The sequence below is a fragment of the Notolabrus celidotus genome, chromosome 15 (genome assembly GCF_009762535.1).
Source record: "Notolabrus celidotus isolate fNotCel1 chromosome 15, fNotCel1.pri, whole genome shotgun sequence".
NCBI lineage: Eukaryota > Metazoa > Chordata > Actinopteri > Labriformes > Labridae > Notolabrus > Notolabrus celidotus.
In genome coordinates, this window is record NC_048286.1 from 5,086,921 (window position 1) to 5,113,819 (window position 26,899).

Here is a 26,899-nt window from a genome sequence, read left to right on the forward strand (position 1 = left end):
GTCTACCCCAGGCCTTCACCCAGTTGGACTTCCCCTGAAGATCACCTCAGCTGACTCCTTTGGAAGCGAAGAAGCAATGTCTCTACTTCAAGCTCCCTCCGAATGTCCAAGCTCCTGACCCTACCTCTAACCCGGGACTTCCACCAGATCTGTGTCTGGTCTGTCTCTGATCCGCTGCAGTCCGGCTCCGTGTTCTCTCGTCCGTCAACACCTACTTCCCCTCTCTACATTCAAAAGACAGCAAAAGACCCAGCTCTTTAGGAAGCACAATGCACTTAGCTAGACTGTTCTCCACTGTTGTCCCCAGTGGCAGATCATGTCTTCCAGCTACGATTGACTCACACTGTCCTGCTCTACTCTGGGAATCTGTGCTCAGGTCTTGAGTGACCCAGCACTTGGTACTTTGGTCATTATTTTGGTGATGTTAATTGTTGATGATGATAATGGAAGGTCTTAAATTGGTTGGTTGCTTCATTGTAGATGTTCCTTATTTTGAAAAAAAAAAGAAAATCCTTATTTATTTTTGTGCATTGCCTTTACACTGCTTGGCAGTACCTGCACCCAAATTGACTTGAAGCACTTTGTTACTCTTACTGATCTTGTTCCTCTTGTCTAGATCTTTGCTTGTGTTCTTGTTCTCGTATGTACGTCGCTTTGGATAAAAGCGTCTGCTAAATGACATTGTAACATTGTAACATTGTAACCTACCGGTTGCGTTTTCAGAACGCAGCACGGAGCAGGACCACCAGACAGATTTTCCCGCAGTAATTACATTTTACCCTCACTCATGAAGAAGACCCTGAGATACTTTAACTCCTCCACTTGGGGCAAAGACTCAGCTGCAAACCACCACAATGCCTGCTGGAGGTCCCCGCTCGAAGAAGCCAACAGAACAACATCGTCTGCAAAAAGAAGAGATGAAATTTGGGTGCCCCAAACTGGAGACCCTCCTCCCCCTGACTACACCTCAAGATCCTGTCCATGAACTTTAAAACACCTGCACAACGTACATGAAGGTCTCTCTAATCAGGTTTTAAGATGGATTTGAATGAACCTCTTTTCCCTTGTCAGTTCTTTTAAAGCATTGGAGCCCTTATGAGAGAAGCAGGCTCACCTTTGTCTTTTTAAAAATGGAAAAATAAAATGCATTAATTCCCGCTTTTTCTTCCCATCAGGTGTTCTCCCAGTCGCTGCGAGCACGGCGGTCTCTGCAGTCAGTCCTGGACCGTGTTTCACTGTAACTGCTCTGACAGTGGATACAGCGGAGCCACCTGCCACAGCTGTAAGTCACCCGTCAGTCAAACATCAGCACGCCACCAGCACACCTAACGAGGAAAGACACAGACAGAGAGAGAGAAGGATAGAGCAGAGACGGGATGGATGAAAAACTAATTAGGAATGAGGCAGAGTGTCAAACAGAATAATGAAGAAATGTCTCCCTCCTGCATAATTTAAAGAGAGAGGAGGAGGAAATTAAACCAAAGTTCTTCTGCATTAAAAAACATATTCACAGATTACTCCCTAAAACAACATTATGTAGTTCAGATGCAGATTTTTGGCATTCAAAACTGGAGATTCAAACAGGTTCATGCATAATGCAAAAGACTATAAATGTGGATCTTTTTGTACTTGCAAAAAAAATCTGATTCATTAAATGAACTGAATAAAAGTTAACAAGGACAAGATACAAATTTAATTGGAGGAGAAAGAAGTGACAGGCATTAAATGTATAGTATAGAAACTGTAGATCTTGTAGGTGATGGTCTCGTTTGCTTCTGTAGGTCATAAAATGGAATCACTTTAACTTCTGGACCGTTTCATAAGCACCTAAAATCTCCTCACAGTGGCGTTACATTTTTTTAAAAACAAACCTGACCTCTTGTGTTTCGCGCTCTTCTGGAGGATGTTAGATGATGCTGCTGTACCACTATGAATAAACGTTATTATGAAAGTGTCTAGCCATGGCGGTACATCAAGTGGGATTACTTGACCATTTTTTTGGATCTAGTGTTTACTTGCTCGAGGAGTAGATCATATGATGCCTTCAAATGGGGTTTTATTCAAAACATGGTAAGTTGAAATGATCTCAAAGCATTGATTTCACGAGTTGTGACGTGTCTGATGACGTTCACAGACATGCTGAAGCCCATGGACTCCAGTTTCACTCAAATACATTATGTTATAATGTAGCTGAAGGGGTCTGTAGTTGGAGGAGCAAAATTAGCTAACATTAGCAAGAGCTCAGCTTGTACAATGTGGTTAGACTACCGTTAGCTACGTTCGGGGACAAGAGGAGACATGGCAAGTGTTCTAGATCCTTAACTTTGTTGTCTTTTGGTTTGTTCCTCAACATTGCACTTCAGCACATATGAAAAAAAAGGAAATATTAGCATTTCCACTTAAAAAAAGGAGGACAAAGATGATCTTTTGGTGTCCATGTAGATGTTGACTACATATGGTGTTACCACTTGAACGCCACTCATTCAAACAACTTCACTGCACGACTTTACGACTGTACAACTTCACGACTTTACGACTTCACCGCAAGACTTCACGACTTCATGACTTCACAACTTTACAACTTCACAACTTCACGACTTTACTACTTCACCGCAAAACTTCACGACTTCATGACTTCACAACTTCACGACTTCACCGCAAGACTTCATGTCTTCAAAACTTTACATCTTCACAGCAAGACTTCATGACTTCACAACTTTACGACTTCATGACTTCATGACTTTAAGACTTCACCGCAAGACTTCATGACTTCACTACTTCACAACAAGACTTCATGACTTCACAACTTTACGACTTCATGACTTCATGACTTTAAGACTTCACCGCAAGACTTCATGACTTCACTACTTCACAACAAGACTTCATGACTTCACTACTTCACAACTTTACGACTTCACAACTTCATGACTTTACGACTTCACCGCAAGACTTCATGACTTCACGACTTCATGACTTTACCGCAAGACTTCATGTCTTCACAACTTTACGACTTCACAACTTCATGACTTTACGACTTCACCGCAAGACTTCATGACTTCACGACTTTACGACTTTACCGCAAGACTTCATGTCTTCACAACTTTACGACTTCACAACTTCATGACTTTACGACTTCACCGCAAGACTTCATGACTTCACGACTTTACGACTTTACCGCAAGACTTCATGTCTTCACAACTTTACAACTTCACAGCAAGACTTCATGACTTCACAACTTTACAACTTCACCGCAAGACTTAATGACTTCATGACTTCACAACTTTACGACTTCACCGCAAGACTTCATGACTTCATGGCTTCACGACCTCATGACTTTACGACTTTACTACCTCATGACTTTACAACTTCACCGCAAGACTTCACGACTTCACGACTTCATGACTTTACGACTTCACCACAAGACTTCACGACTTCACGACTTTACAACTTCACCGCAAGACTTCATGACTTCATGACTTTGCAGCCTCATGACTTTACGACTTTACTACCTCACGACTTTACGACTTCACCATAAGACTTCACGCTACACGACTTCATGACTTCACAATCTCATGACTTCACAACTTTACGACTTTAAGACTTTATGACTTTAAGATTTCACAACTTTGCGACTACACGACTTTACGACTTGACAAACTCACAACTTTATGACTTAACAACTCACAACTTCACTACTTTGCAACTTCACAACTTTACAATTTAACAACTTCACAACTTAGCAACTTCACAACTTATCTACTTCACGACTTTACGACTTAACAACTTCACTACTTCAATACTTTGCAACTTCACAACTTAACAACTTCACAAGTTCCCAACTTCACAACTTTAGGACTTCACAAGTTCCCAACTTCACAACTTTACGAGAATTTGAAGGCCGCAATACCCTCTGTAGCATGATGTCCTTACAGCGTGACTCACAGTGAAGCCTGTAGCCCGCCAATGTAGCATCATAGCAGCATGATCCAGCCTTTGCAGTCTGTGTAGACTGCTCAGGCTGGACTGAGATTGAGACGGTCTGGTCCCCTGAGGATTACTTGTTTATGTTTATGCAATGCTTAGTTATGAGAGACGAGTAATTAGCATGTGTGCAAAGTGTTTATGAGTCATTTCTATTCTAATTGGTCAATTTTTCAAATTTGTCATACAAACCTATGACCACGCCTGACTCATGGAGGACCAGTCCGACCCTGTAAAGGATCAGTTTTTCATCTTCTTACAGCTCTTGATTTGTGGATTGCTGCCAGGATGTAAAGATAATTAAAGATATAGATCATAAAAAGTGTTGATGAAGTAAAATGTGTAGGCTAGCTTCACATTAGGGATAGTAATGATGCTGAAACCATAAAAATAAAGCCCGCCAGAATCACCCTCTAAAAGAACCTCCTGCTGTGAGCTATATTTGATCTCTGCACGTCCCCCCCTCCACTGGAGGAGGTTACAGTTTGTATGACAGAGTTATGTTGGAGGTTGATGAGACTGCAGCCGTGACTTCACTACCAAACAGCGAATGAATAAATGTAACCGCAGCAGCAGCGAGGTGAATTTAAAGGTGAGATTTGCTGCCGATTCCCTCGAGCTGAATCCTCGAAAAACAGAAGAGCAGAGTTTCCCACACAGTTCACCTCCGGTTTCATTTTCATGGTGATGGTTCTGTGAAGAGCGTCTTCTACCCTCACTGAGGGAAAGTGATGAATAAAAGAGTCGTGGCTGTGCAGAAAGAGGGAAAGAGATAAACAGGTGAGCAGAGTGTGGGAACCTTTAGATATGGAATTACCTTTAAAAGGCTGCACAGGATGCAACCGCCGCATGAGAGCAAAGAGAGGAGGCCTTAAAGAGACTGAGAGGAAGATGCAAGGCTGGAGTGTTGAATCTCATCAGCCACTGCAGTTGGGTTAATCTTATTTTATTGAAGGCTGCAGTAGAAATGGTGAGTCAGTAGTTGAATATGAGTGATTCGGCTCCTGTAGTCCTGCACACTGTGTGATCCTCGTCCCCTCACAGCTGATGTGTTGATGTTGATGTTGATTCATGTTGCAGCTGATCTCATTATTTTCCTCCCAGCTGTGTACGAGCAGTCCTGCGAGGCGTACAAACACAACGGCAACACGTCGGGACATTTCTACATCGACGTGGACGGCAGCGGACCAATCAAACCACAGCTGGTGTACTGCAACATGACAGGTGACACACACTAACACACTCTTCCTCTCATAATCACTGTATATTTCTCTTTTCATTACAGGCAGAATTGTTAATATCTTCCTTTGTGCCTTTCCCTTCACTTTTTCTCAGTGCAACATCATCAGACTGCTTCCAACAGTTGGTGCATACATAAACTATATCGATGAAATGACCAGTTTTCTCTGTTTTTGTTGTCTCTTTCCACCTTAGACTCTGAGCTCTCGAAATAGTAACACTGAAATAAAAAAAAGACAGCATACAAAGAAATCAATAAATCAATTTACGAGGAAAGAAACATTTTACAAAGTTACTTTAAAGCTAACTGGCAGGTTAGTCTACCAGCATGTACCGAAGGTTTGGCTCAGTGCTTAGTTTGGGCATTTTAATTTATTTTATTTTATCCTATCTTATTATTATTACATTACATTACATTATTACATTTTTATATTATTCAATTTTCTAACATTTATCTAATTTTATTTTATTTATTTTACTGTAATGATTTTATTTCATTTTATTTTATTTTTCTGATACTTCTCTGACATTATTTTATTGATTTGGTCATCAAGATTTTTTTTTTTTTTTTAGTATTTCATATCCCTCTCCTTTCCCCTTTTATCTATTTCTATGTTTTTCTGTCTCTCCCTCCCTTACACTCTCTACGCAAATGTCTTGTTTTTTTTTCAGTGATAACCATCAAATAAAAGCCAAAACCCCCAAAAGAATCAAAGTAGAATTCAAAATCAAGAAATATAGACAAAAGAGCACACAATAGAACCACAATTTGAAAAAAAACAAAAAATCCTGCTGCTAGCGTATACAGCTCTGCTAGCTACTAACTGGCTAACTTTAAAGTGTGTTGCCACCCGGCCCCCTTTTTCCCAGAATTGTTCTCTTTTTTCACTAGCTGTCCAAATAAAGATCTCTCCTGGGACCAAGCGGAAACCTCCGGTCTAAAACGATGAAGCCCATGCGGAAGTGTTATAAACTGCAATACATTGAGAATCCGCTTGAGGCTGGCTGCAGAAACACCGGAAACCACATAGACATGAATTGGAAAAAGACGATCTTTGCAGCATTAATAAACATGTTTACAGCCTGGTTCAAAAAACGGCTTGGCCCTATGAAGCTGATCTCTCTGTCAGCACACACTGTACGGGGGGGTGAATTTTTTTAAAAATGACGGTTCAGAAGATATTAAGATTACCAGTTTTGCCCAAATAAGGACATGACTGACGTGACTCCCGGTCGGGAACACATAGCTGTTGGCTTGGAGGCTCACACTACGTCACACTCTGCCTGGTTGAGTTCCGCATTTCCAATATGGCTGCTTCCGTCGATTGGCTTCAAAATAGCTCTCAGGAACAGATGGGTGACGTCATGGATACTACGTCCATATTTTATACAGTCTATGCCTGGGACACAATTTGTCCTGTTTTTTGGGGGAAAATACAAAAACCTCATTTGATTTCCTTCATTCTGTAGTCTAGAAAGGCCCCCAGTGCTTCTGCGGCTATTTAAAATTGTCTCTGTTTTCTTCCCGTCTATGCATACGTCACACGCGTGGGCTCTAGCGCTCAAAGCGGCTCAAGCAGAGAGGGAAACTTGATCGAAGAGACACAGCAAGCTGAATTGACCGACGTACTTCTTAAGTTCTTAAGTCTTCTTAACACCAACTTTTGGCGTCTCCATTTGAAATGGGAGGAGAGACGACTGACAAGGAAGGAGATGGAGCAAATACATGCAAACCACCAAAAAACATATACTAATCCTGACTGGGAGACACTGTCAGACTTTGGGTACGACCGACCCAGGGAGACAATTTTACCACCACATGCGTTTTGTGTCCGGTGAAAAAATCTCTGTATAATCTGAAGGGAAAAACGCATCGGAAATCCGCTCAAAAACAAAAAAACATCAAGCTGTGGGATCAAACAAAGAAAAACAGGCAGCCATCACAACTTTTATGACCATAAAAGTTCACCAGAAGAGGACAAGATTGCAGAGTTTACCAGTGTCCTATGTCTGAATTTGATGTTCATTTGGTCAGTCTGAACTGGTATTAGTGGCCGAGACCTCCGCCCCAAACAATTGGTCGAGTGTCCCTTTTTCACAAATCCAAGGTGGCAACCCTAGTTGACAACCCAGCACCTGGAGACCACGCCCAGACTCTGAAAGGGAGCACAGGTTAATTATATGATAAAAAAACAAAATCATAACAGGTTTAGCTCTATTGGTAGAGCAGGCGCCCCATGTACAGAGGCTACAGTCCTCCTTACACTTGTCACAGAATTAAAGACAAAAGAGCACAAAATATGACTGGAATTGGAAAAAGAAAATGCTGAGTCATACTTTTAGTCACTAGCGCACAGCACTGCTAGCTACTAACTGGCTAACTTCAACTGCTCTCAAACCAACGGACTAATGTGATTTTGTTCACCCCACCAGAGGACGACACGTGGATGGTGATCCAGCACAACAACTCAGAGCTCACCAGAGTCCGACCGTCTCCAGGTGTGAACCAGCATTCAATCCACTTTGACTACTCCACTGGAGAGCAGCAGCTATTGGCCGCCATCCGCCAATCAGAGCACTGCGAACAGGAGCTGTCGTACCACTGCAGGAAGTCCCGCCTCCTCAACACTCCAGGTAAACTCTTTTAAAAAATACTGCACATTCATGTGTTTTCTTTATGATGAGGGATGAGCTGGTGTAACTATTCTCTGTCTGTGCTCAGCTGTCTGCCAGACTCATCAATGTCACTTTTCTCTCACCAACCAATTTCTTTAATGATATGAATGAAGCATACAGAGCAATTTTAAGCAGACTTAACGGTCACCACTAAGGTCTGTAGATAGGCAAAAATAGAAAACGCCATTAGTGGAAATAGACCTTCAGTCCTCTTTGATTCTGTTTGTGGTGTTTCTTCAATACTTCAATAGAGCTGTAAATTTCACTTAAAGATGACACAATCTGACACTTCTTAATCCCTTAAAACCTTTCTTAATAAGAGCACTCTGCCATTTTCTACTCGCCACTCACCCCCAAAATCCCAAAAGTGCAAATTCAAATCACAAAAACTGTGAACAATAGGTTGTTATTGATTGAATAATTGGAATAAACAAAAGTTAATGGAAGAGTGTTTACTACTTCGGTCTTCAGAGACTCTGCACATCAAACATCTTGCCCAGAAAGAGAAAAATCATGAAGCTCTGCAAAGCAAACATGCTGTTTTCTAAGGTTTAAGATTTGATAAATTGTTTCCTTTGATTAGACGCTTTTATTGCGCCTGAATGGAAGTCTGTTTGAGGAAAAGAATTACAAGATAAATAGAAAAAAGACTTCTGTTTAAATTTTCTTGCTGGAACCTTGTAGACAAACAAAAACAGACCATAACCTGTGTTGTAAGGCCTCTTGTTGATACGTCAGTAAAAGTTGTCCCTCTGATAAAACCCACATTTTAGCTAAATAGAATATTTGCTCCAAGGTTGCCAAATGATAGGAAGCTTTGGTCCAACTGGAATACTTCAAAAACCATTAGGTAGAAATCCTTGAGATTTCAGTAGACGCTTTCATTAAACCCTGATGGTGAATCTTTGTAGAATTTGGTGATCTTTAATTTGTTATCTGTTTTTATCGCTCTTTTCTTTTGTCCACTTTTCTGGTTGAACTTGGTGTTTTTGTGTAAGTCATATAACACAGATGGGTTGCCTTTTAAAGGATTTTATTTAATGGAAAAAACAGCTTTTTCAGTGTTTTTTTGAACATTTGGGCACTCGGGTTATCTACTGACCCTCAAAATGTGAAATTAGTCAACCCAGTCTTTTGTTCGTGGTCTGCCTGGGCCTTAAAAAATCACAATCGGACGGCCCATTTGGAATCTGCTGAACTTGTGATGTCAAGTGACCAGCGCGCAAGCCTGGAGGTAAAAAAGAGCGGAGTAAAATGACGCTTTCCATTGAACGCTCCACAGCCTTGTTAATTGTCCATCTTTTCAGATTAGGGCATATTTATACCACCTGACAAGTCCTTGCCAGAACTTTACGTTGGTGATGTTTACATTTATCTAAACAATAATCCTTCCCTTTACACTGCCGCCATGATAAAAGTTTATAAAAGTGGACACAGATAAATGTGTTTGGATCCGGTCAGGTCAGTAACGCTGCAGTTTGAAGGCCGTAGGGTGAGAAATTGGTCGTCATCAGAGCAAAGGTGACAATGTGTAAAACCGTCTCAGTGAAGCCTTGACTCTAAATATGAACCTTCTCCTCACCTTAGCTCAGACCACTTTACCACCAGACTGTCAGGATAGAAGTGTCCGGTTATCAAAACAGCGACGTTAATGTTAAGCTAGCATTAGCTGGTTTGCTAATGGTGTCAACAAGTTAGCGCTGGAGTTGTTTGGTTGTTGGTTCATGCACACGGTCCATGTCAGAACAACATTAACTACACATACATGAATTAAAATTATTTGTGTTTACTTCAACTTAGCGTTAATGAAATGTTCGCTCAAAGACGTGTGGACTTTAATCCCTGTTGTTGTTTTGTTCCCTCAGCAGGGACAGTGGAGCGTCTAATATGATCAATCCACATCTCCTGCTCTCAGGATTTTCTGTCTCGGATGTATTCTTAAGAAGCAGAACCTGAGCTTGTCTCCTCATCAGCTTGCGCATGTAATTGAACACAGACTGTCAGGCTTTTGGGTATTTTTGTCTTTATTGGATAGGAAAGCTGGATAGAGACAGGAAATATAGGGATTAGAGAGAGGGGGAAGACATACAGCAATTGGTAGAGCTCGGGAGTCAAACCTGCTTATAGCCTCTGTATATGGGGCGCACGATTAGACCACTTGGCCAACGGCACCCCGGCATTTAAAAAAAGTGTATAAGCATGTAGTCGGCAGCAGAGTCCGGTCACTTCCCTGTAGCCTGTAGCAGTAGGAAGCCTTTCTTGCCCTCTAGGGGGGCGGTTCCATAATTGTGTGATGTCATGAGAAAATTATGAATACTTTCTCCCTCACCTTGTATCCCCATATCTGTAGCCACGCCTTCAGAGCTAAAATCATACTATACAGGGTCCAAAACCTCCTCTGGTGCTTGATCAATATTATATTTCAACCAAAACACGGCACAGATGTTTCATGTAGGCCAAAGAGGACTGTGTTCACTGGACTTAAAGGGGTAGAATATGCCCCCTTTAAATGAAACTTGAATCAAAACAAAGCTCTGTCTGATAATTTGGTTCCAATTATCAAATGAAAGTGTGATAACATGATAATCAGAGATGTTGAAAGTGCTAATCATCATCAAGTGACTTTAGACAGCGTGTTAGCTGACGTTAGCACTCTGCTCGACACATCCACAAAGTTTCCCTCCCTTATGGAACTTCAAAGACTTCATAGGAGATAAATTTGAGCAGTGGAGCGGCTTTTTGGAGGCAGGAGATAAGATGATGGATGAAAATAGTGAAAGTGGTAGAAAAAGAAGAATGGGTGGACAAATAGAAGTTCCATTATAAACTCGGGGTTGCTCTCTGGGAAAATAAATAAGCGCTGACTCAACAGAGACCTTTCCAATCACCTCCTCTCACTCCTCTCCTCCCACGCTTGCACTCACGCAGTGTGAAATACTTTTCTACTATCACCTCCCTCCTTCCATAAAAACAATATATATTCAGTGTTAGGTGTAGGAGCTGGCTTTCATCCCTCTGCTTCAAACACTGGACTCATCCCGGGCGGCTGAGTGATGGGGACTCGTTCCTTACAGTACTATGCTATTTTCTCCCAACCCGGTTCACTTTATGACACATTAAGGCTCACAGTCTCCACTGAGGGACCGCATCTCACTAAGTTTTGTCCTGCAAGCATCTTTTGCTTTATTATGGACAGGTTCTTTGCTGTTGTGTGCAGTTTTATGAGCATTATCACAAAGTTTTGGGCAGTAAAATGGGCTGTGTCCCTCAGATAGGTTTTTGTCACTTTCGCTTTCTTCTTTATTATCTCACTTTGTTTTTTAAGTGTCTTAAATTGGGCGACCTAATGTGTGCAAATGACGCTGCGTTTCCAGAAAGTTAGCAGAATCACCCAATAAAATAACTTCAACGAGTTTAACAGACTTCATTTTTGAGGAAGAAATGTTCAACAAAGGAGAACGAGGACGCTTTTATGGATTCAGTAAATTCAGAACAGGGAGCTTTGTGGGTAAAGTTTGAACATCTTGTTGCAGGAAAAAAAGGATATGTAACAAGAATAAATTAAAGTGCATGCTCAGAGGAGTAAAGTGCATGTTTTCTGGTATGTTTCAGAGGGCTCTCCCTTCAGCTGGTGGTTCGGCGGTCCTGGTCCTGGTAGTCCTCAGACTTACTGGGGTGGAGCTCAGCCCGGGAGTCAGCAGTGTGCCTGCGGCCTGCAGGGCGACTGTGTGGACCCTCAACACTACTGCAACTGTGACGCAGACCGCATAGAGTGGTACTGAACTTTTAACGCTTGGTTTTAACTATTATATGAGCAAAGATGAATGCTTGATTTATTCATGTTTATATCATTATTGGTGATATTTAGAACACACATGACTGGAACCAAAAAAGCCTCTCTCACATGTGCGACTTTCAGGAGTTCTGCCCCAGAAAATGTCTAGAGATGCCTGAAAGTCTTTCCTGTAGATGAGAGGGGTGTAGCTGGGAAATGAGTCGTACAGCCAAGTTTCACCAGATCTGTGTCCGGTCCGCCTCCAATCCGTCACAGCACTGGAGTTGATAGGTTTCTATTCCAGTCAATGTGTTAACTTCCACTGGATCCGCTCAGTTGCATCCCGGCTGCGTCTCTGATCCGGCAGGTCTAAGCCCTCCACATCGGATATACAACACTTTATTTTTGCCGGAGCAAGACGCATCAATCTCAACAGAGCGGATCGCATTTCACTTAACTACAACAACAAACCGTCATGATGAGCGGAGCCAGGCCTGGAGTCAACAGGTCAGAGGTTTTCCGAGGACCAGAAAGACAACATAGATGAGGAGAGGAAGAGGAGAATCCTTGATTCAGTAATTACTGCGGGGAAACCTCGGTCACATGACTCCAGCTGTCCGGCGGTCCTGCTCCGTGCTGTGTTCTGAAAATGCAACCAGTGGGTGTTGAGGGACGAGAGAGCACAGAGCAGGACCACAGCGGATCGGAGACGGACCGGCCACGGATCTGGTGATAGTCCCTGGTCAAAAGCATAAAAAGCCTCAGGGTAACGTTCACATTGTGATGGCAGAGAGAGGAACAAAAACCTGAAGTCTAAAACAGATCCTGGGTGTCAGTGGACAGAGAGGCTCCCTCAGCTGAGTCAAGAGTCCAACCGAGTGGCACCACTATGTCTTCTTGTATTAGTAGCTGTCACAGAAATTAGCTAAAATTAAGTGTTGCACATTTATATGTTAATAATATGTTTCAAATTAAAATGTCTGACTCTCTCTTAAGGCTGTAATTACATGGCATGATTTGTTACTGTTTCTACAAGGGAATGAGCAAGGTTTTTAATTCTTGATTTATTAGTAGAAATTATTTCTTTCTTACTCCATCTTCATCCACACCCTCTCTTCCTTTAACTTCATCTGCCTTTTACTTTCTTCTCTTTCAGAGTTAATCTCCCGTGTCTCTCTGAAATACTCTCATTCTTCTCCTTCTTTGGTTTCCTCCTACGCTTATCCTGCTCTTTCTCCTCCTCCTTCCTTTTAATCATTTACTCCCCTTTTTGTTCTTTCCCTCTCATTTATAACCTTCTTATGTTTTCTCCTCTCTAACTTTCTCTTTATCACCTTCTTTGAAATCTTATTCTACCTTCTCTTTCTTTATCACTATCAATCAATCAATCTGAAGACTCTTTCCAAACAGAGCAGGTCCAGACCATACTCTATGTTCTATTATTAACAAAGACCCAACATCAAGACAGGATCAGATCCAGTCCCATCTTACAGACAGGACTCAGTCTGATCTCATCTTAATCCACCATGAGCAGAGCACTTTGCAGCATTTAGCAAGTTACAGTGGCAAGGACAAACTTCCTTTAACAGGCAGAAACCTCCAGCAGGACCAGACTCATGTTAGACACACATCTGCTGAGACCGATCACTACTCTCCTCTGTCTCCTCCTAATGCAGGGCTGAGGACTCCGGCCTGCTCATCCATAAGGAGAGCCTCCCTGTCAAGTCTCTGGTGCTGGGTGACATCCAGAGGTCGGGGTCAGAGGCCGCCTATAGGGTTGGACCCCTGCGATGCCATGGAGACAGTAAGTCCAGTTCTTGTTGCCTCGTTATCTTGATGGAAGGCGGACAGAAGTCTTTCTATTTGATTGTCTTGAAAAACAGACACAAAGATGTTTTCATGTACGCTTTAAATCCACTTTCAAGCATCAGAGTTTTTTATTCAAGCAGCAAAATGAATTAATATCATGTTGATTCTAAGAGACTGTTTTCTCTCACACCTGTTCTGATCTTGAAACACAGGAGTGATGTTAAACGTTTCATCGTTACCTCAACATCTAATTATGATTGCCAGAGCGCTCACTAGTGCATTCTTTCTTTTGAGATCTCACACCCTCATACTTCTCCTCCTTAAGTGTCACGCTGTGAATCCTCCTCTCAGTTCTCCTTAATCACAGCTCATCTTTTCTGATCTATTAAAGAAGTTAAATACATGTTTGATTTGATTAATGAAACAAGAGACTGGGCTCATTATCTGAACGCCCTGCCGCTGGATTTACTCAAAGATCTTAATGTTTTTTTCCGTCTCTCAGAGAACTTCGGGAACGCTGCGTTCTTCGACAAAGAGACGTCATACCTCCACTTCCCCACCTTCCATGGAGAGCTGAGCGCAGATATCTCCTTCCTGTTCAAAACCACGGCCGCCTCCGGAGTGTTCCTGGAAAACCTGGGCATCAAAGACTTCATCCGGATTGAACTGAGCTGTGAGTAAGAGCTGCAGGGTGGAGATATAATCTGGATTAGAGTGATGTGTCAGTGAAAGCTGGAAGTCAAAGTCTTAATATGGAGCTGTGTAAAAAAAAAAAAAAAACAGGTTATAGACTTCATGTGTATCAAACCATCCTGGAGGAAGATATTCTGAGGCTCAGCTCAGGTGACCTTCCTGTCCTTATCTTAGTCTCTTATTATAACACCTGAGTCTGCCGCACACGTGAGATGGTAATACATGAAAATGTGTCTGCTGCTGCTGCGAGCTCCACTCTCAAGCAGGAACCTTCACTTTGAAATCTGCCTGCAGAGATTTGCTCCCATTTAGACACAGAAGCATGAAGTCGACCAAAAGCTGTGTGGGAGGTTGAGGTCACTTGAGGTCAGATGTCAGGAACAACAACAACAACAACTAACTGATTAACTTGACGGTATTTTTCTTTAAAGTTAAAAACACACACAGAAAACAAAAGCTGCCAACTGTTCTCACCACAAACTCTGATACACTCCACCAGATATGTCAGAGTTAGAGATGAGAAACAGTTCATTATTAACGTGAAGGCTAAATACTAAGATATATAAAACAATGTTGCTGCTGAATCACAGTCAGTGGGGTTTAATGAACGACAGGAACACAGACACTTGATCGATAATCATTCAAATAAAGGTAGAAAGTAGAAACTGGTGTGTGCTGTTCTGATTCAGTCTCTCAGCACTGAGGAGGCGTGGAGAAACATGAAAACATTTACGTTTTTTAATTATTAATCGATAATTGATTGTTAACATTTCCAAAGACCGATTCCAGAAAATACTTGAAATTTACATCCCTAGTAAAGAGGGTGAATTGTTTTATAATTCGTTATTTTTGAAGATATTAAACTTTTAAGTTTTGCCCAAATAAGGGCATGCCTGACTTAATTGACAGGCGCACACACTGTAGTTGTTAGTGAAAAGGCTAAAGGCCCGCCTCTTTACCTCACACAAGCTCGGACGAAGTAAGGTTGAGTTCAGCATTTCCAATATGGCAACCGCCGACACTCAGCTTCAAAACAGCGCTTCAGAAACAGATGGGTGACGTCACGGAAACTACATACATTTTTTATACAGTCTAGTCCTTGTTTACTCCCTAAAGATTTGAGCTTAGAAGATTGCAATGTTGCCACTCAATAGTCCAACTTTTTAAAGTAAAACAAAAAATAAACGGGAATTTAACATCTTTTGAATACTTTCATGTTAGCAAATAAAGTGTGAAAAGTGGTGAAAAAATGCTGCAAACGTACTTTATGCCACTCTGGCAAAGACAGGAGAAGTAGCATTATGTGTTCTCCTCAGCTGCTTCATACTACACAGATGCGCCATGTAACCATTTGGTGGCACACGAGGGTTGTACGGCGTCTCCAATAAGATGTCATCACTGCGGGCTGTGATAACTTAGAATACTGACTCATACAGGGGGAAAAGTTGGCAGACTTAATCCAATATTTAAGAATAAGGGTGGAGAGGCAGAATAGAAACCCTTAGGTTCCCTTTGTCATCTCTTAAAAAGCACTCCTGTTTCTGTTTTATATTTCTGCATGGCTTGAAATGGTTTGCCTTCAGGATATGATGTCTCCAAATGACAGCAATAACCTGACGGTGTTTCTGACTTTATGGATGCAACAACTCTGTGACTGAATGTGATGCCTTTACAGCCCTTTGTAATATGTGATCATATATAATATGTCAGAATTACCCACAAAGGTGTTCTTTACTGCGCTTACAGACATGCATCTATGTATGAGATGCGTGTGTGTGTGCAGCAGAAGTAATGATCGGATGCCGTCTGTAATCTCTCTGCCCATTTCCTGGTTTCACATTTTCTTAGGAATGAGATTTGAAGCAGTGCTCTCTCTAACACTGGGACGCTGATGCACCATCAGCCTCTCTCCTCGGGGAAATCTCTGTCAGCGTGGTTATTCCAGCTCCGAACGCTGCTGCTCTGTGCACACATGGCTCTGTAACGCTGCAGCTAAGCCAGAAAACAGTTTCTAAATGAAGTTAACTAGAGATGTGAGGATATTTCTTCATGTTATGTTCTCACAGAGTAATGCATCTTCTTCCAAAAGCAGACAGGATGAAGGATGGGGTGCTCTCCAAATCAGTCTCATTTTGTTTCGGTGAACATGGCAGGAAGTGTGAGCTGAGCAGACCTCTAATGAGAGGACACAAAGAAGGTTTTAGTCCAGAAGAAAACATTCATTCAAATATGCAACATTGGCAATAATTAAAAGTTCATGGTTGTGTATTCAGTACTTGGAAGCTGCCCTTAATGAATATCATGTCCCGAGAGCCTAAGACATTTGCAAGCCCAACATCAAAGGTGGATCAAAATAACCATCCAGGGCCAAAATGCCAGAGTAGAAGAAGTGCAGCTAAGTGTGTCGATGCTGTATATTCAAACGGCAAACTTCTATTTCTATCTGAATGCATAGATTCAATTCATGCAGTTTTATAAAACCCTTACTGTGTTCCTCTCTCATATCCGACAGCCTCCACTCAGGTGGTTTTCTCCTTCGATGTGGGTAACGGGCCGCTGGAGGTCCGCGTTGAGTCGACCGTGCCGCTGAACGACAACAGGTGGCATCGAATCCGAGCCGAGCGAAATGTCAAGGAGGCGTCGCTTCGACTGGATGGACTCCCCGTGGCCACGCAGGAAGCTCCCGCTGACGGACACTTCCACCTGCAGCTCAACAGCCAGCTGTTCATAGGTGAGGACGACAGCTCTGACATCACTTTTCTTTATTTACTTGGAGAATATCTCTCAGTATCCCTGTTTCACACATGCACATCTTAGGTTTGCACATAGATCTATCATCTTTGTTCTGCAGGTCTCTGATGTATCATGCATTGAATTTGCTTCTCTTGACGTTGCGTCCAGTATTGGCAGAGGTTCCTCTTTTAGGTTGCAATAGTTCGGCATATGTTGTCATGATGTCAGTGTTTGAGGCGGATGCAGCAGATAATCAGGCAGACAGTTTTTATGTAATGCATGAAAATGAAGTCGCATTGAGTGAAATTCATGTGTTCTTTAGGTAAACATATAATTTGAGAGGTGGTTAGAATTCTTCAGACATCACACTGAAGTTACTAAATGAAAATACACCAATCAGCCATGACATTGTGACTTCCTTTAAATCATGGATCTTTGACCTCCAGATGCTCGATGAGATAGAATTCATAACAAACACAAAAAGATGCTTCACTCCATGAAATAATATCAGCAAAAAGAAAACTCTAAAGGCTTCTTCTGGATTGATGCTGTAGCTTCACTTCTTCATAGTTAGGTGAATATATTGGCAATACATTGTTTTTTATTTGTGCTGATGCTGCTGTTTTGCTTCAATACAAGGAGAAGGTAAGATACTTTACTGTCATTGTGTGTACAACATTTTTGTTGCTGACATTCAGCTTCAGTTTTTGTCATCTTTGGTGACAAACAACCAGACTTCACAGCACATCAATAAATCAATCAAGAACCTTTCATACAAATCAAATGACATTCAAGCTTTGCAGTGATTGAAAACAAGAAAAAGATGAAAGATAATGACAAGTTGTGGTACATATTAAAAACTAAATGCATTTAGAAGTAGACATGAAGGCACACCAGTGATTATCGAATGTGAAAATATTTAAAGGTAAAGACTTAAAAATAAGTTAAAGCATCAATATAACAATAAGTATATTAATAGTACACAAATAGTTTTCTCTTTATATAATATTGCTTCTTTCTTACACATGTAAATTTAGTCTGTAAATTAAACCTGACTGCATTTTTATTTTTTGAAGAACCCAAATCTATAAAATTACACTTCTGAAAACCTTTTTCTCCCTCTCTTTTCTTTTTCTTTTGTACTTTTGTACTGTTTCGAATTTCACTACTCTGTCTTCTATTGTTAATAGCAAAAATGGTAAAGATATAGAGTTAAAAATGAATACAATTAAACTAAGAATTATAATCAGTTTAAAGCTAGGGTTGGTAGTCTTGGAAAACTAGCATGAATTTGAATGCAGCATTTCCTCAGCACTCCGTCTAACCCCTCCCCCCCTTCCCCTTGGAGCTCCTCTGAAATTACGCCCGCCCCCGCTCACATGCACGAGCGCCGCTGACTTGCGACCATATGATGGTGACTGATTCAAAACCAGTCATTCTCATAGCGAAAGTTAAAAACACAAACAAACATGGCTGCTGTTAGTACTCACAACTGTCATTCTAGCATTATCCAGTTGTACTGGTGACATGATATCAGGAGAAAAGTTATAATACATATAAAACTGTAACAACTCTACTGTTTGTTAAACGTGCTCAGTGAAGATGTTCTTAATTCCTACAGTGTTGACGGTTAGTGAAGGCATCAGGAGAGGTGTAGAGAGTGCGAGCGGGAGAGAGGAGAGACAAGAGGAGAAGTTCTTCATTCATTCAAACATTGATTGTTGTTTTGTTGGTTGTTGTGATCACGGCCGACAGTGACCGGTTATTAAAACTCAACGTGTTCACGAATCGGCTCTTCATCCCTACAAAGTCCGAACGGACACTACAATACATATACATTTTCTGTAGGACTTACTGAATGTCATTCATTCTTCTGCTTGTCAGAGCCCCCGTGGTGAGAGCTTTTTAGACTCTGATCCGGACTACAGTCCTGAGCAAAGCACCTCATCAGGTCAGAGGGGACAGGCCTGAAGTCGAGCGAGAGGGGCAGTCAGTAAAGTCAGGGGAAGCAGAGGCAGGGGATGGGGAGTGAACGCTGGGGAAATGTACGCGCAGGACAGGATTTGATTGGTTTAAAATTTGGGGACCCAAAAAACGGTGATTGGTTGGTGTTTTCCCAGGTTTACTCCGGCTGTAGATAGGAGCTTTTTTTCACTCTTTTTTAAGAACACATTATGTATTGATTGCCATCAGGACATAAAGATCATTTTAACCAGTATAACAAAAAGTGTATCTAAATCTGACTACCAACCCCAGCTTTAATAGTCTAAAATAATGAAATAATAAAACCCTACATGAATGCCAGACTGAATGTAAAGGTCTTCAGTTTGCGTTTGTTAAACGTTTAATGGGGGCAGGTAAAAGCCAGAAAAGGCCAGAGTTGACTATTTTTGTTTTTGCACTTCTTGTACACTGATACGTTCATGCATTTAAAGATGGGTCATCTTTACGCACTAAGAGGCACAATATTGTGCTATCAACAATTAGGGTAATTTGAGTTATTACTGTATTGTATTATATTGTATATTCTAAGTTGTTGTTTATTGCTGCAGCATGGGTGAACAGCCCAAAACAAATCCCCCAATTAAGCCCGTCTTGAATCTTGATATGCAGACGACATTTTGACGTATTTATCGAACACATCTCCTAACACAGCCTAACCAACAGGGAGGTAATGCTAAGCAATCGATAGCTTGTTTTACAGATTGTCATCCTCCAGCCTTGACTGCAGACTCTGGTAATCAGTTATTGGCTACATCCTCCTGTTTGATCAGCAGTATTTGATTTAAAGATGCTGGGTCTGCACGTCTGCTCAGTGGGGGCTTCTGGTCCCTTTTCATCCATAGCTCTACAGAGCAAACCCCTGATAGACTGAAACCCAAATACAGAAGGTCTACTAGGTTTGATCTCACTCTGCAGAGTCCTAAACACTTGAAAAGAGAAAGAGATATTAAACCGTGCTGGATTGTAATCGTCTAGATGTCGTTAACTGCCCGGGAGTATTGAATATGAAAGTGCTGAGTCGATTGTTTCTGACCTCGAACCAGAAATCATGTTAATAAATAGAGCATGCATCTGGGAGCACTAATACGCAGTGTGGTGTGAGAGGTGATTTCTTGCAGTGAGCATCTCTGACTAATCTGTAAATGAAGCTGAACCCGTGAGTTCATTAACCGTCCTAATCTTGATCAACACAGCCGCCGCGATGATTTCATCTTCATCTGTTAAATCCTCGTAATAAACTCCTCTGTTTGACCTCTCGCTCGATTTGTAAACCCGCTGGAGAAAGAAATGAAATCCATATTTTATCAGGTGTTATCATTCTGCAAATATTATGTATGTCACTTCATATCAGTAAACACTGTGGGGGGAAAACAAACCAACAAACACTGATGATATTGGATGCAGGAGCAGCAGCAGCAGGGAAATCGAGCTGAATATTGATTTGCTGAATATGTTTAACTGATAATCCTCCACCATCGGCCTGAACCTGCTCTGCGTTTATCTCTGAATAACCAGAGCTGTCTGATGGATGTATGTGATGGAGTGAGATTGTGTTGGTATTTACTCACACACTGGAGTTTGTAATGGAGGTTTGTAGCATTGATGTGAGTACAGTAAGCACTGTGCTTTTCATAATGTCCTTGAATGAGGAACTACACCTTGAATGTACCTGCTGAGCATCAGTATAAAGTAGGCAAGGTTGCACAGTGTGAGAAAACCGTGTTTAGAAGTAACAGAAGCTTTGTTTCTGCTGAAATAAACCATTTTACAATCAAGACTGAAATATCTCAACAGCTCTACAAACCTTTTTTGTTAGACATTTGAGATGATCGGCATCCCCTGACGATGAATCCTTTAGTGATTCTTGTGCATTTTTTCCAATCCAATCCACTTTATTTATATAGCACATTTAAAGAAATATTAAAGTTTACCAAAGTGCTGCACAGTGAGGTAAAATAAGTTAAACACACAGAACATAAAACACTATAAAAAAATACAATAAAATAATCCTTAAAGACACATAAAAACGCTGTAAGAAAAAAGGAAAAAAATAAAGATAAATACAAGAAAAAAAAACAGAGACAGAGACCAAACACATCTCATGCTGGATTAAAAGCCAAAGAGTAAAATTACAATCTGGTGATAACACAGGGTGTTTTATTCTGAAAATTAACCGGATGTTTTCATTTTGTTTTGGTGCCTGACTTCCTGTCCCGCTCCATCTGCTCTGTTGAGATTGATGCGTCGTGCTCTGGCATCCGACAAAGATAGAAGTCTTGTGTATCTGATCTGGAGGGCTCCGACCTGCCGGATCAGAGACGCAGTCAGAACACAACTGAGCGGATCCAGTGGAAGTTAACACATTGTCTTCCTCTTCCTTTGAAAACCTCTTTTAATGCTTTTATTTACTTATCCTTTTTTATATATTTATTTATTTTATCTATTTACCCTTAAAAAAATCTCTCAACAATGATTTATTGGTCTATTGTAACACCACTTCATTCTGTTTAATTTACATGTATTCTTTTTAACCTCTTGCGTTGCATTTTGTTTTGCAATGTTAAAACTCCTCCTCCCCGTCTGTCAAAAGGTTTACTTTGTTATTCCAACCATGCTTTGTTTGTCAAAGCATGGTTGGAATAACAAAGTAAACATTTGTTTTTAAAGGTGCTACATAAATAAAGTTATTATTATTATTATTATTATTATTATTATTATTATTATTATTGACTAGAAACCTATCAGATCCGGTGCTGCGACGGATCAGAGGCGGACCCAGGGGAATATGGCTTTTTGTCGCACTCTGTAATATTTGCGTATATTGAGGGCAAGATGTTACACATTAGCGTATAAATCACATCTTGAACTGACAATATGAAAGAGGTTAATGTCAAACATGGGGAAAGTAACCTCTTATACATCAGTGTGCTCGCATCCAATCTTAGCTTTTTGATGATAGCACAGCTGAAGAGGGATGGGACATATTGTGAGGAGGGAGTAAGGATGACATTCAGCAGAGGGCAAAGAGCCAAAGTCCAACCTGGGGTCAGTGTATAAAAGATTATCACCTCTGCACACGGAGTAGCATGCTACGCTCCCAACCAGAGCCCCTGAAGGTGATTTTTGAAGGAATGCACCTCATGACTATTAAATGAGAAATCTATGTATTTATAGTTTTATGTTTTTCATTTTTGTGCTGGGGCTGTTGCTCTCGGCTCTGCAGGGTTACTATGTGCTTATGAAATATTATACTGTGTGCAGCTTATCCACGAGCACACAATCCCTCCTCGTCATAAAGTATGTGGGGCTAAAATATTGAGTTATTTGGATTCACACGCTGCTGCATGGTCTTGTTTAATTCATAAACCATCTTTCCGCACACATTGTGTTCACTCAGTCTACATTTGTAAAGCAAACTGTTCCCATTGTTTGAATTCTGAGCCACTGAGCTTTGTTTGTGGAAAATTCATGAGACACATTTCAATGTACACTGTATTTATGAGCTGTAATCCCAGCTGGCTTCATAAACCACTGAGTTCCATTGTTTTGATTAATAAGCTGTTTTATTGGCTTGCACGGAGTTATAATCTACAGCAGTGTTCATTTTGCAAATCCTTTATTGCTGTTGGTATTAAATGAGCTAAAAATCCATGCACAGCATTTTTAAAGGGTGCAGAAATACCTTCCTTTGTGGAGGTTTGTGAGCAATTATTTCACCCTGTTTGGATAGTTAAGCCTTTGTACAGATACAATTGCGCCGCTCTGCTGTGAATTAACCGCTCATCACTGTGTTGATTTCTCTCTGCAGCTGTGTGAAGTCAAAGCGCCCTCCTGTATGAGGATTTTGAGGAATCCTTTGATTCTGCAAAAAAAGAAAAGCATTGATGTGTCGTTTTTTTGTCGTATAATGGAAGCAGGATCCTGATAAATCAAAGCTATCTGCTACTCTGTGTTTTGTTTTTGTTCTTCAAGTCCTTTTTGGGTGTTTTTGTGGCATTAAACACAAGTTTAATCATTTTTAAAACCCTACCATGCCTCTGAGCTTTTTGTTTTTCATAAATCCTTGCCTTAGAGAAGGATTAATTGAGCTTATTACCCGGCTTTCTTGCTGATCTTCCGGCTGTGTAGGATTCTTGATTCTGATTGGTCAAAACCAAGCAGCAACCTCCAATTTAAAAGTATGAGGCCAATGCGGAAGTGTTAAAAGCTGCAGTTCATCGAGGATCCACTTGAGGCTGACTCCAGAAGTACCGGAAACCACATACACACCAATTCAAACAAGACGATCTTTACGGCAGAAATAAACATGTTTACAGCCTGGTACAAAACACGAGTGTAGTCTGGATATCTCATTTCTCGATCGGCACACACTTTATGGGGAGAATTTTTTCACAACGCTGCAATTTCTAAGATAGTTTTCCATCACGAGAGGCACAAAGGTGGGAACACTGTAGCTGTTGGCTAGGAGGCTCAAAGCCCGTCTCTTTACCTCACACTCGCTCGACAGCAGTTATGTTGGGTTCAACATTTCCAATATGGCTGCCACTGCGATTGGCCTCAAAACAGTGCTTCAGAAACAGATGGGTGACGTCACGGATACTACGTCCATTTTTCATACAGTCGATGGTCAATTTCCCTTGAGAATGATTATTAACTTTCACTAACATGAGCAACGTCAGAGGCAAACTGATCACACGTCATGTCAAATCAATCGCCGTAAAAGAGTTCAGACACATTTAGCTTCTGCTTGTTGACACCATAGACCGTAAGGTGAGGTAAAACTGTTAGCTTCCGTTAGCATCAAAACAATGTGGCTAAAAGGTTAGTTTCAGTTAGCATGCTAAATCTGCAGGCTAACAGACATTTTCATATTGTCCGCAATATGATGAAGGAGTGGAGCAGGTGAGAGAAACTTTAGGTGATCGATCTCTACAAAGAAACTTAAACCATGAGTGGTGGTGATGATAGCAGCAGGGTTCAAAGTTGTGACATTAGTTTCTTTTTAAAGGTGTGTGAACCGCAGAGCTCAGAGAGGAAGGAGAGCTGAATGAGGACAGTTTCATATTCAATCCACTGCAACAGGCAGAGAAGAATCCATCATCATGGAACGATCACTGACGAGGAATCACTGGGACTATTTTTTAAAAACTGTAAACATGAATCATTTAAAATCAGTTAAATAATCTTTAATCAATGTTTTTTGCCAGCGTGTTTGTGTCTTAAGTTAGTAGCGAGGATGGTTAGCAGGTAGTTATGGGAAATAGAGTCCCTTCAGGGTGGACAAGACCCTGACAAGTGGATCCCTTACTTAAAGGGTCATTAATTAAAAGTGGTCTGCTTTGTTTTTGAGGATCACACCCAGGTATTGATTTCACACTGTTACATAATCCACGAAAAACTAAACATATCATTTCAAACTTCATGTGGGCATCCAGTCTTTGCAGGTTTTTGTGATTTTGACACACATTAGAATAAACAGCATATGTTATGGATAGATGCAATGATATGTTCCGTTCTTGTGTGCAGCTTTAATCAGTACACATACAGTGTTCTGCACACTTCTGTCTTTGATGTTTTGTTTGATCTACATCTCTCACGCCTAACAGCTTAAATCCTCCTCTGCACAGCATGTTTAATCTGCATCATCACATAACATCCAGATTTCCTGTTTGATTCTCTTCTCTAAGCTGACACACATGTTGAATCTCATGCAGCGGCTGTGGATTACTCCTTCTTCCTCTGTTTTGCTGCCTGAGCTTAAAGCAGAGCCCTGCACCTGCAGCTCCTTTGATGAGTACTCTGATCTCCTTTCACTGATTGGTTTCCACTCTCGCTCTGTGCTGCAGTCCACACTATGCAGATTTTATGTTGAGGCTTAAAAGCTACCTCTTCTTGATGTGAGGTTGAAAGTTTCTCAAAAGTCCCCCCTGATGGCTTTTCTCTTCTTTCAGTCGGAGGAGGAGTTTATCTGCACTTGGGTTCTTTGATGCTGTCTTTGATTTCCTCGTCACAGATCCCTCATTATGCTCTTCTGAGTGTTTCCTGTAAGCAGGGTCTCCATTTGATGAGTGGTGAGAGTGTAATCCATCTGAAGAGCTGCAGGATGTCGTAGTTCAAACCCTCTTTCCTCTGATGAACTCAACGTTAGGAGAGTTTGTTGAACAGTAACGTTCCCCTGTCTTCGTGTTGCTGCTTCGATCGAGGGTGGTAATCTTCAGGGATCTGTTTCTGGTTCCTGCAAGAATTCAAACAAAATGCTGTGTCAACATTTCAGGCAATGCAAGTGTCCAGGGCTTCTCAGAGTAAAAGGCTCTTTGATTTATGCTTAGAAAATATTAACTGATTGGTAGATTTGGTGCTTCTAAAATGTTTGAATTTAAATTAAACTCTCCTAGTTTAATCTAGATATCAAATATCTGCAGAATATCTTTATCTTAAAAAAAAAGTCAGTGGTACAAGTCTGTGTGTGTAAAATCTAATGGAGGAAGTCACTCATTTTGAATGGTAAAAGATACAGTTCTCATGTTCTCTGATTATTATTACTGTTTGCATTAAAATGAGTTCAAATCTGAGCTAACTACGAGCCATTTATTGACTGATGTGTTGTCTATAGCCTCTATGGCATCTGTATCTTGAGGCGTTTTTTATGATTACTTCACAAAACAGATTTTTTTGGGCAGGGAGCAACTTTTCAAAAGAATTGGCTTCTTTTTGAAGCTGCAGTTTATAGTATAGTTGGATATCTGGGTATTGATACTGAATCTGACATCATTGGAAATGAATAATGGTCACAGAAGTGTTTAGTTGTTAGTTTCTAATGGCACAGGTTGTGTTCACTGGTGTTTCAGAAGACTGTATGCAGGAGCAGTTCATGTGGAGAGCAAAAGAGGCCAGAGATATGACTCTATTCTCACATCATAGATTGTTAGTGTGAAACTTAAACAATGACATAGCCAAGAAAAATGACATGTTGCTCCCAGACTGTAAGCTGTATAATAATCAGACAAGAGCCGATGATATCTGAGATTAGACTGAAGTCAAGAGTCTTACATTTTCAGGACTAGTGCTGTCTTGCTTTAGAGTGTTACAGCCGGTTGGTTACTGTTTGTGATGACTGCCTATATAACTATCACCCGTTTTCAAGGTTTACAGTCATGCAGAATTAGGGCAGTAGCTGATTTAACTGAAAGATGGGGGCACTGTAGTTGCTCGCCAAGTAACAAGGCTATAGCCTCAACTTAACCTCTTTGCCCTGGGCCTGGATTTGCTGAAAGTTAGTTGGAGTGAGCGATGTCATGAAGACTACATCAATTTTGAATGCAGTCTATGGTGTCACTCCTGTGAAAGAATAGAGCATATCAGCAGTCGCACAGCTACAGGTACATAAGAGATGGGGAGTGTTCTCTGATAATCAGCTTTATGAAATATAAAAGATACAAGAGTTCTGCTGTGTCTGATTTTACCAGTGTCTTGTTTTGTCACTGATGCACGCTCTGTTCTGTACCCCAGGGGTCTTTGCTGCTGCTCTCCCTGCCTTGGCTTGTCATGACAAAGTCAAAGTCTCCCTCATTGTCGAAACTGCAGTATGTACCGGATATACAGAGGATTATGCATAGACATAAAATGGGAGGGGAGGTGTGCTCTACCCGCCTCAGGCTTTGCCCTTCCACAAAAGCACATGAAAGGGCAGGGAGCTCCCAGAAAAGAGCCAAATATGACTTATTGCATGCAAATGATAATTCTCAATGAGGAGTGGTCCTGACTGAAATACACAAGAAACATGCAGCATTTAAGATAAGATATTAAGATAAGATAAGATATTACTTTATTGATCCCCCGGGGGGGAAATTCAGTTGTTACAGCAACCCAAACATAAGTACAATCAAGAAAGAAGTTTCAATAAGTAAAAATAAGTAAAAATAAAAATAAAAAAATATATAAAAATAAAATAAAATAAGTAAAAATAACAATAGATAAATAAAGCTAGAA

General features: G+C 41.0%; 1 protein-coding gene across 3 annotated transcripts in view; it reads left to right on the forward strand.

Annotated features, from left to right (window-relative positions):
• Positions 1 to 26,899, forward strand: part of LOC117826771 (contactin-associated protein-like 4) — a 275,455-nt gene that overhangs the window by 225,834 nt on the left and 22,722 nt on the right. For all 3 annotated transcript variants that reach the window (XM_034703096.1, XM_034703099.1, XM_034703098.1), the window contains 7 exons: positions 1,176 to 1,282; positions 5,086 to 5,205; positions 7,654 to 7,854; positions 11,509 to 11,671; positions 13,348 to 13,475; positions 13,983 to 14,153; positions 16,686 to 16,904. In XM_034703096.1, coding sequence (XP_034558987.1) covers positions 1,176 to 1,282; positions 5,086 to 5,205; positions 7,654 to 7,854; positions 11,509 to 11,671; positions 13,348 to 13,475; positions 13,983 to 14,153; positions 16,686 to 16,904 — 1,109 coding nt within the window. The remainder of the gene's footprint in view (positions 1 to 1,175; positions 1,283 to 5,085; positions 5,206 to 7,653; positions 7,855 to 11,508; positions 11,672 to 13,347; positions 13,476 to 13,982; positions 14,154 to 16,685; positions 16,905 to 26,899) is intronic.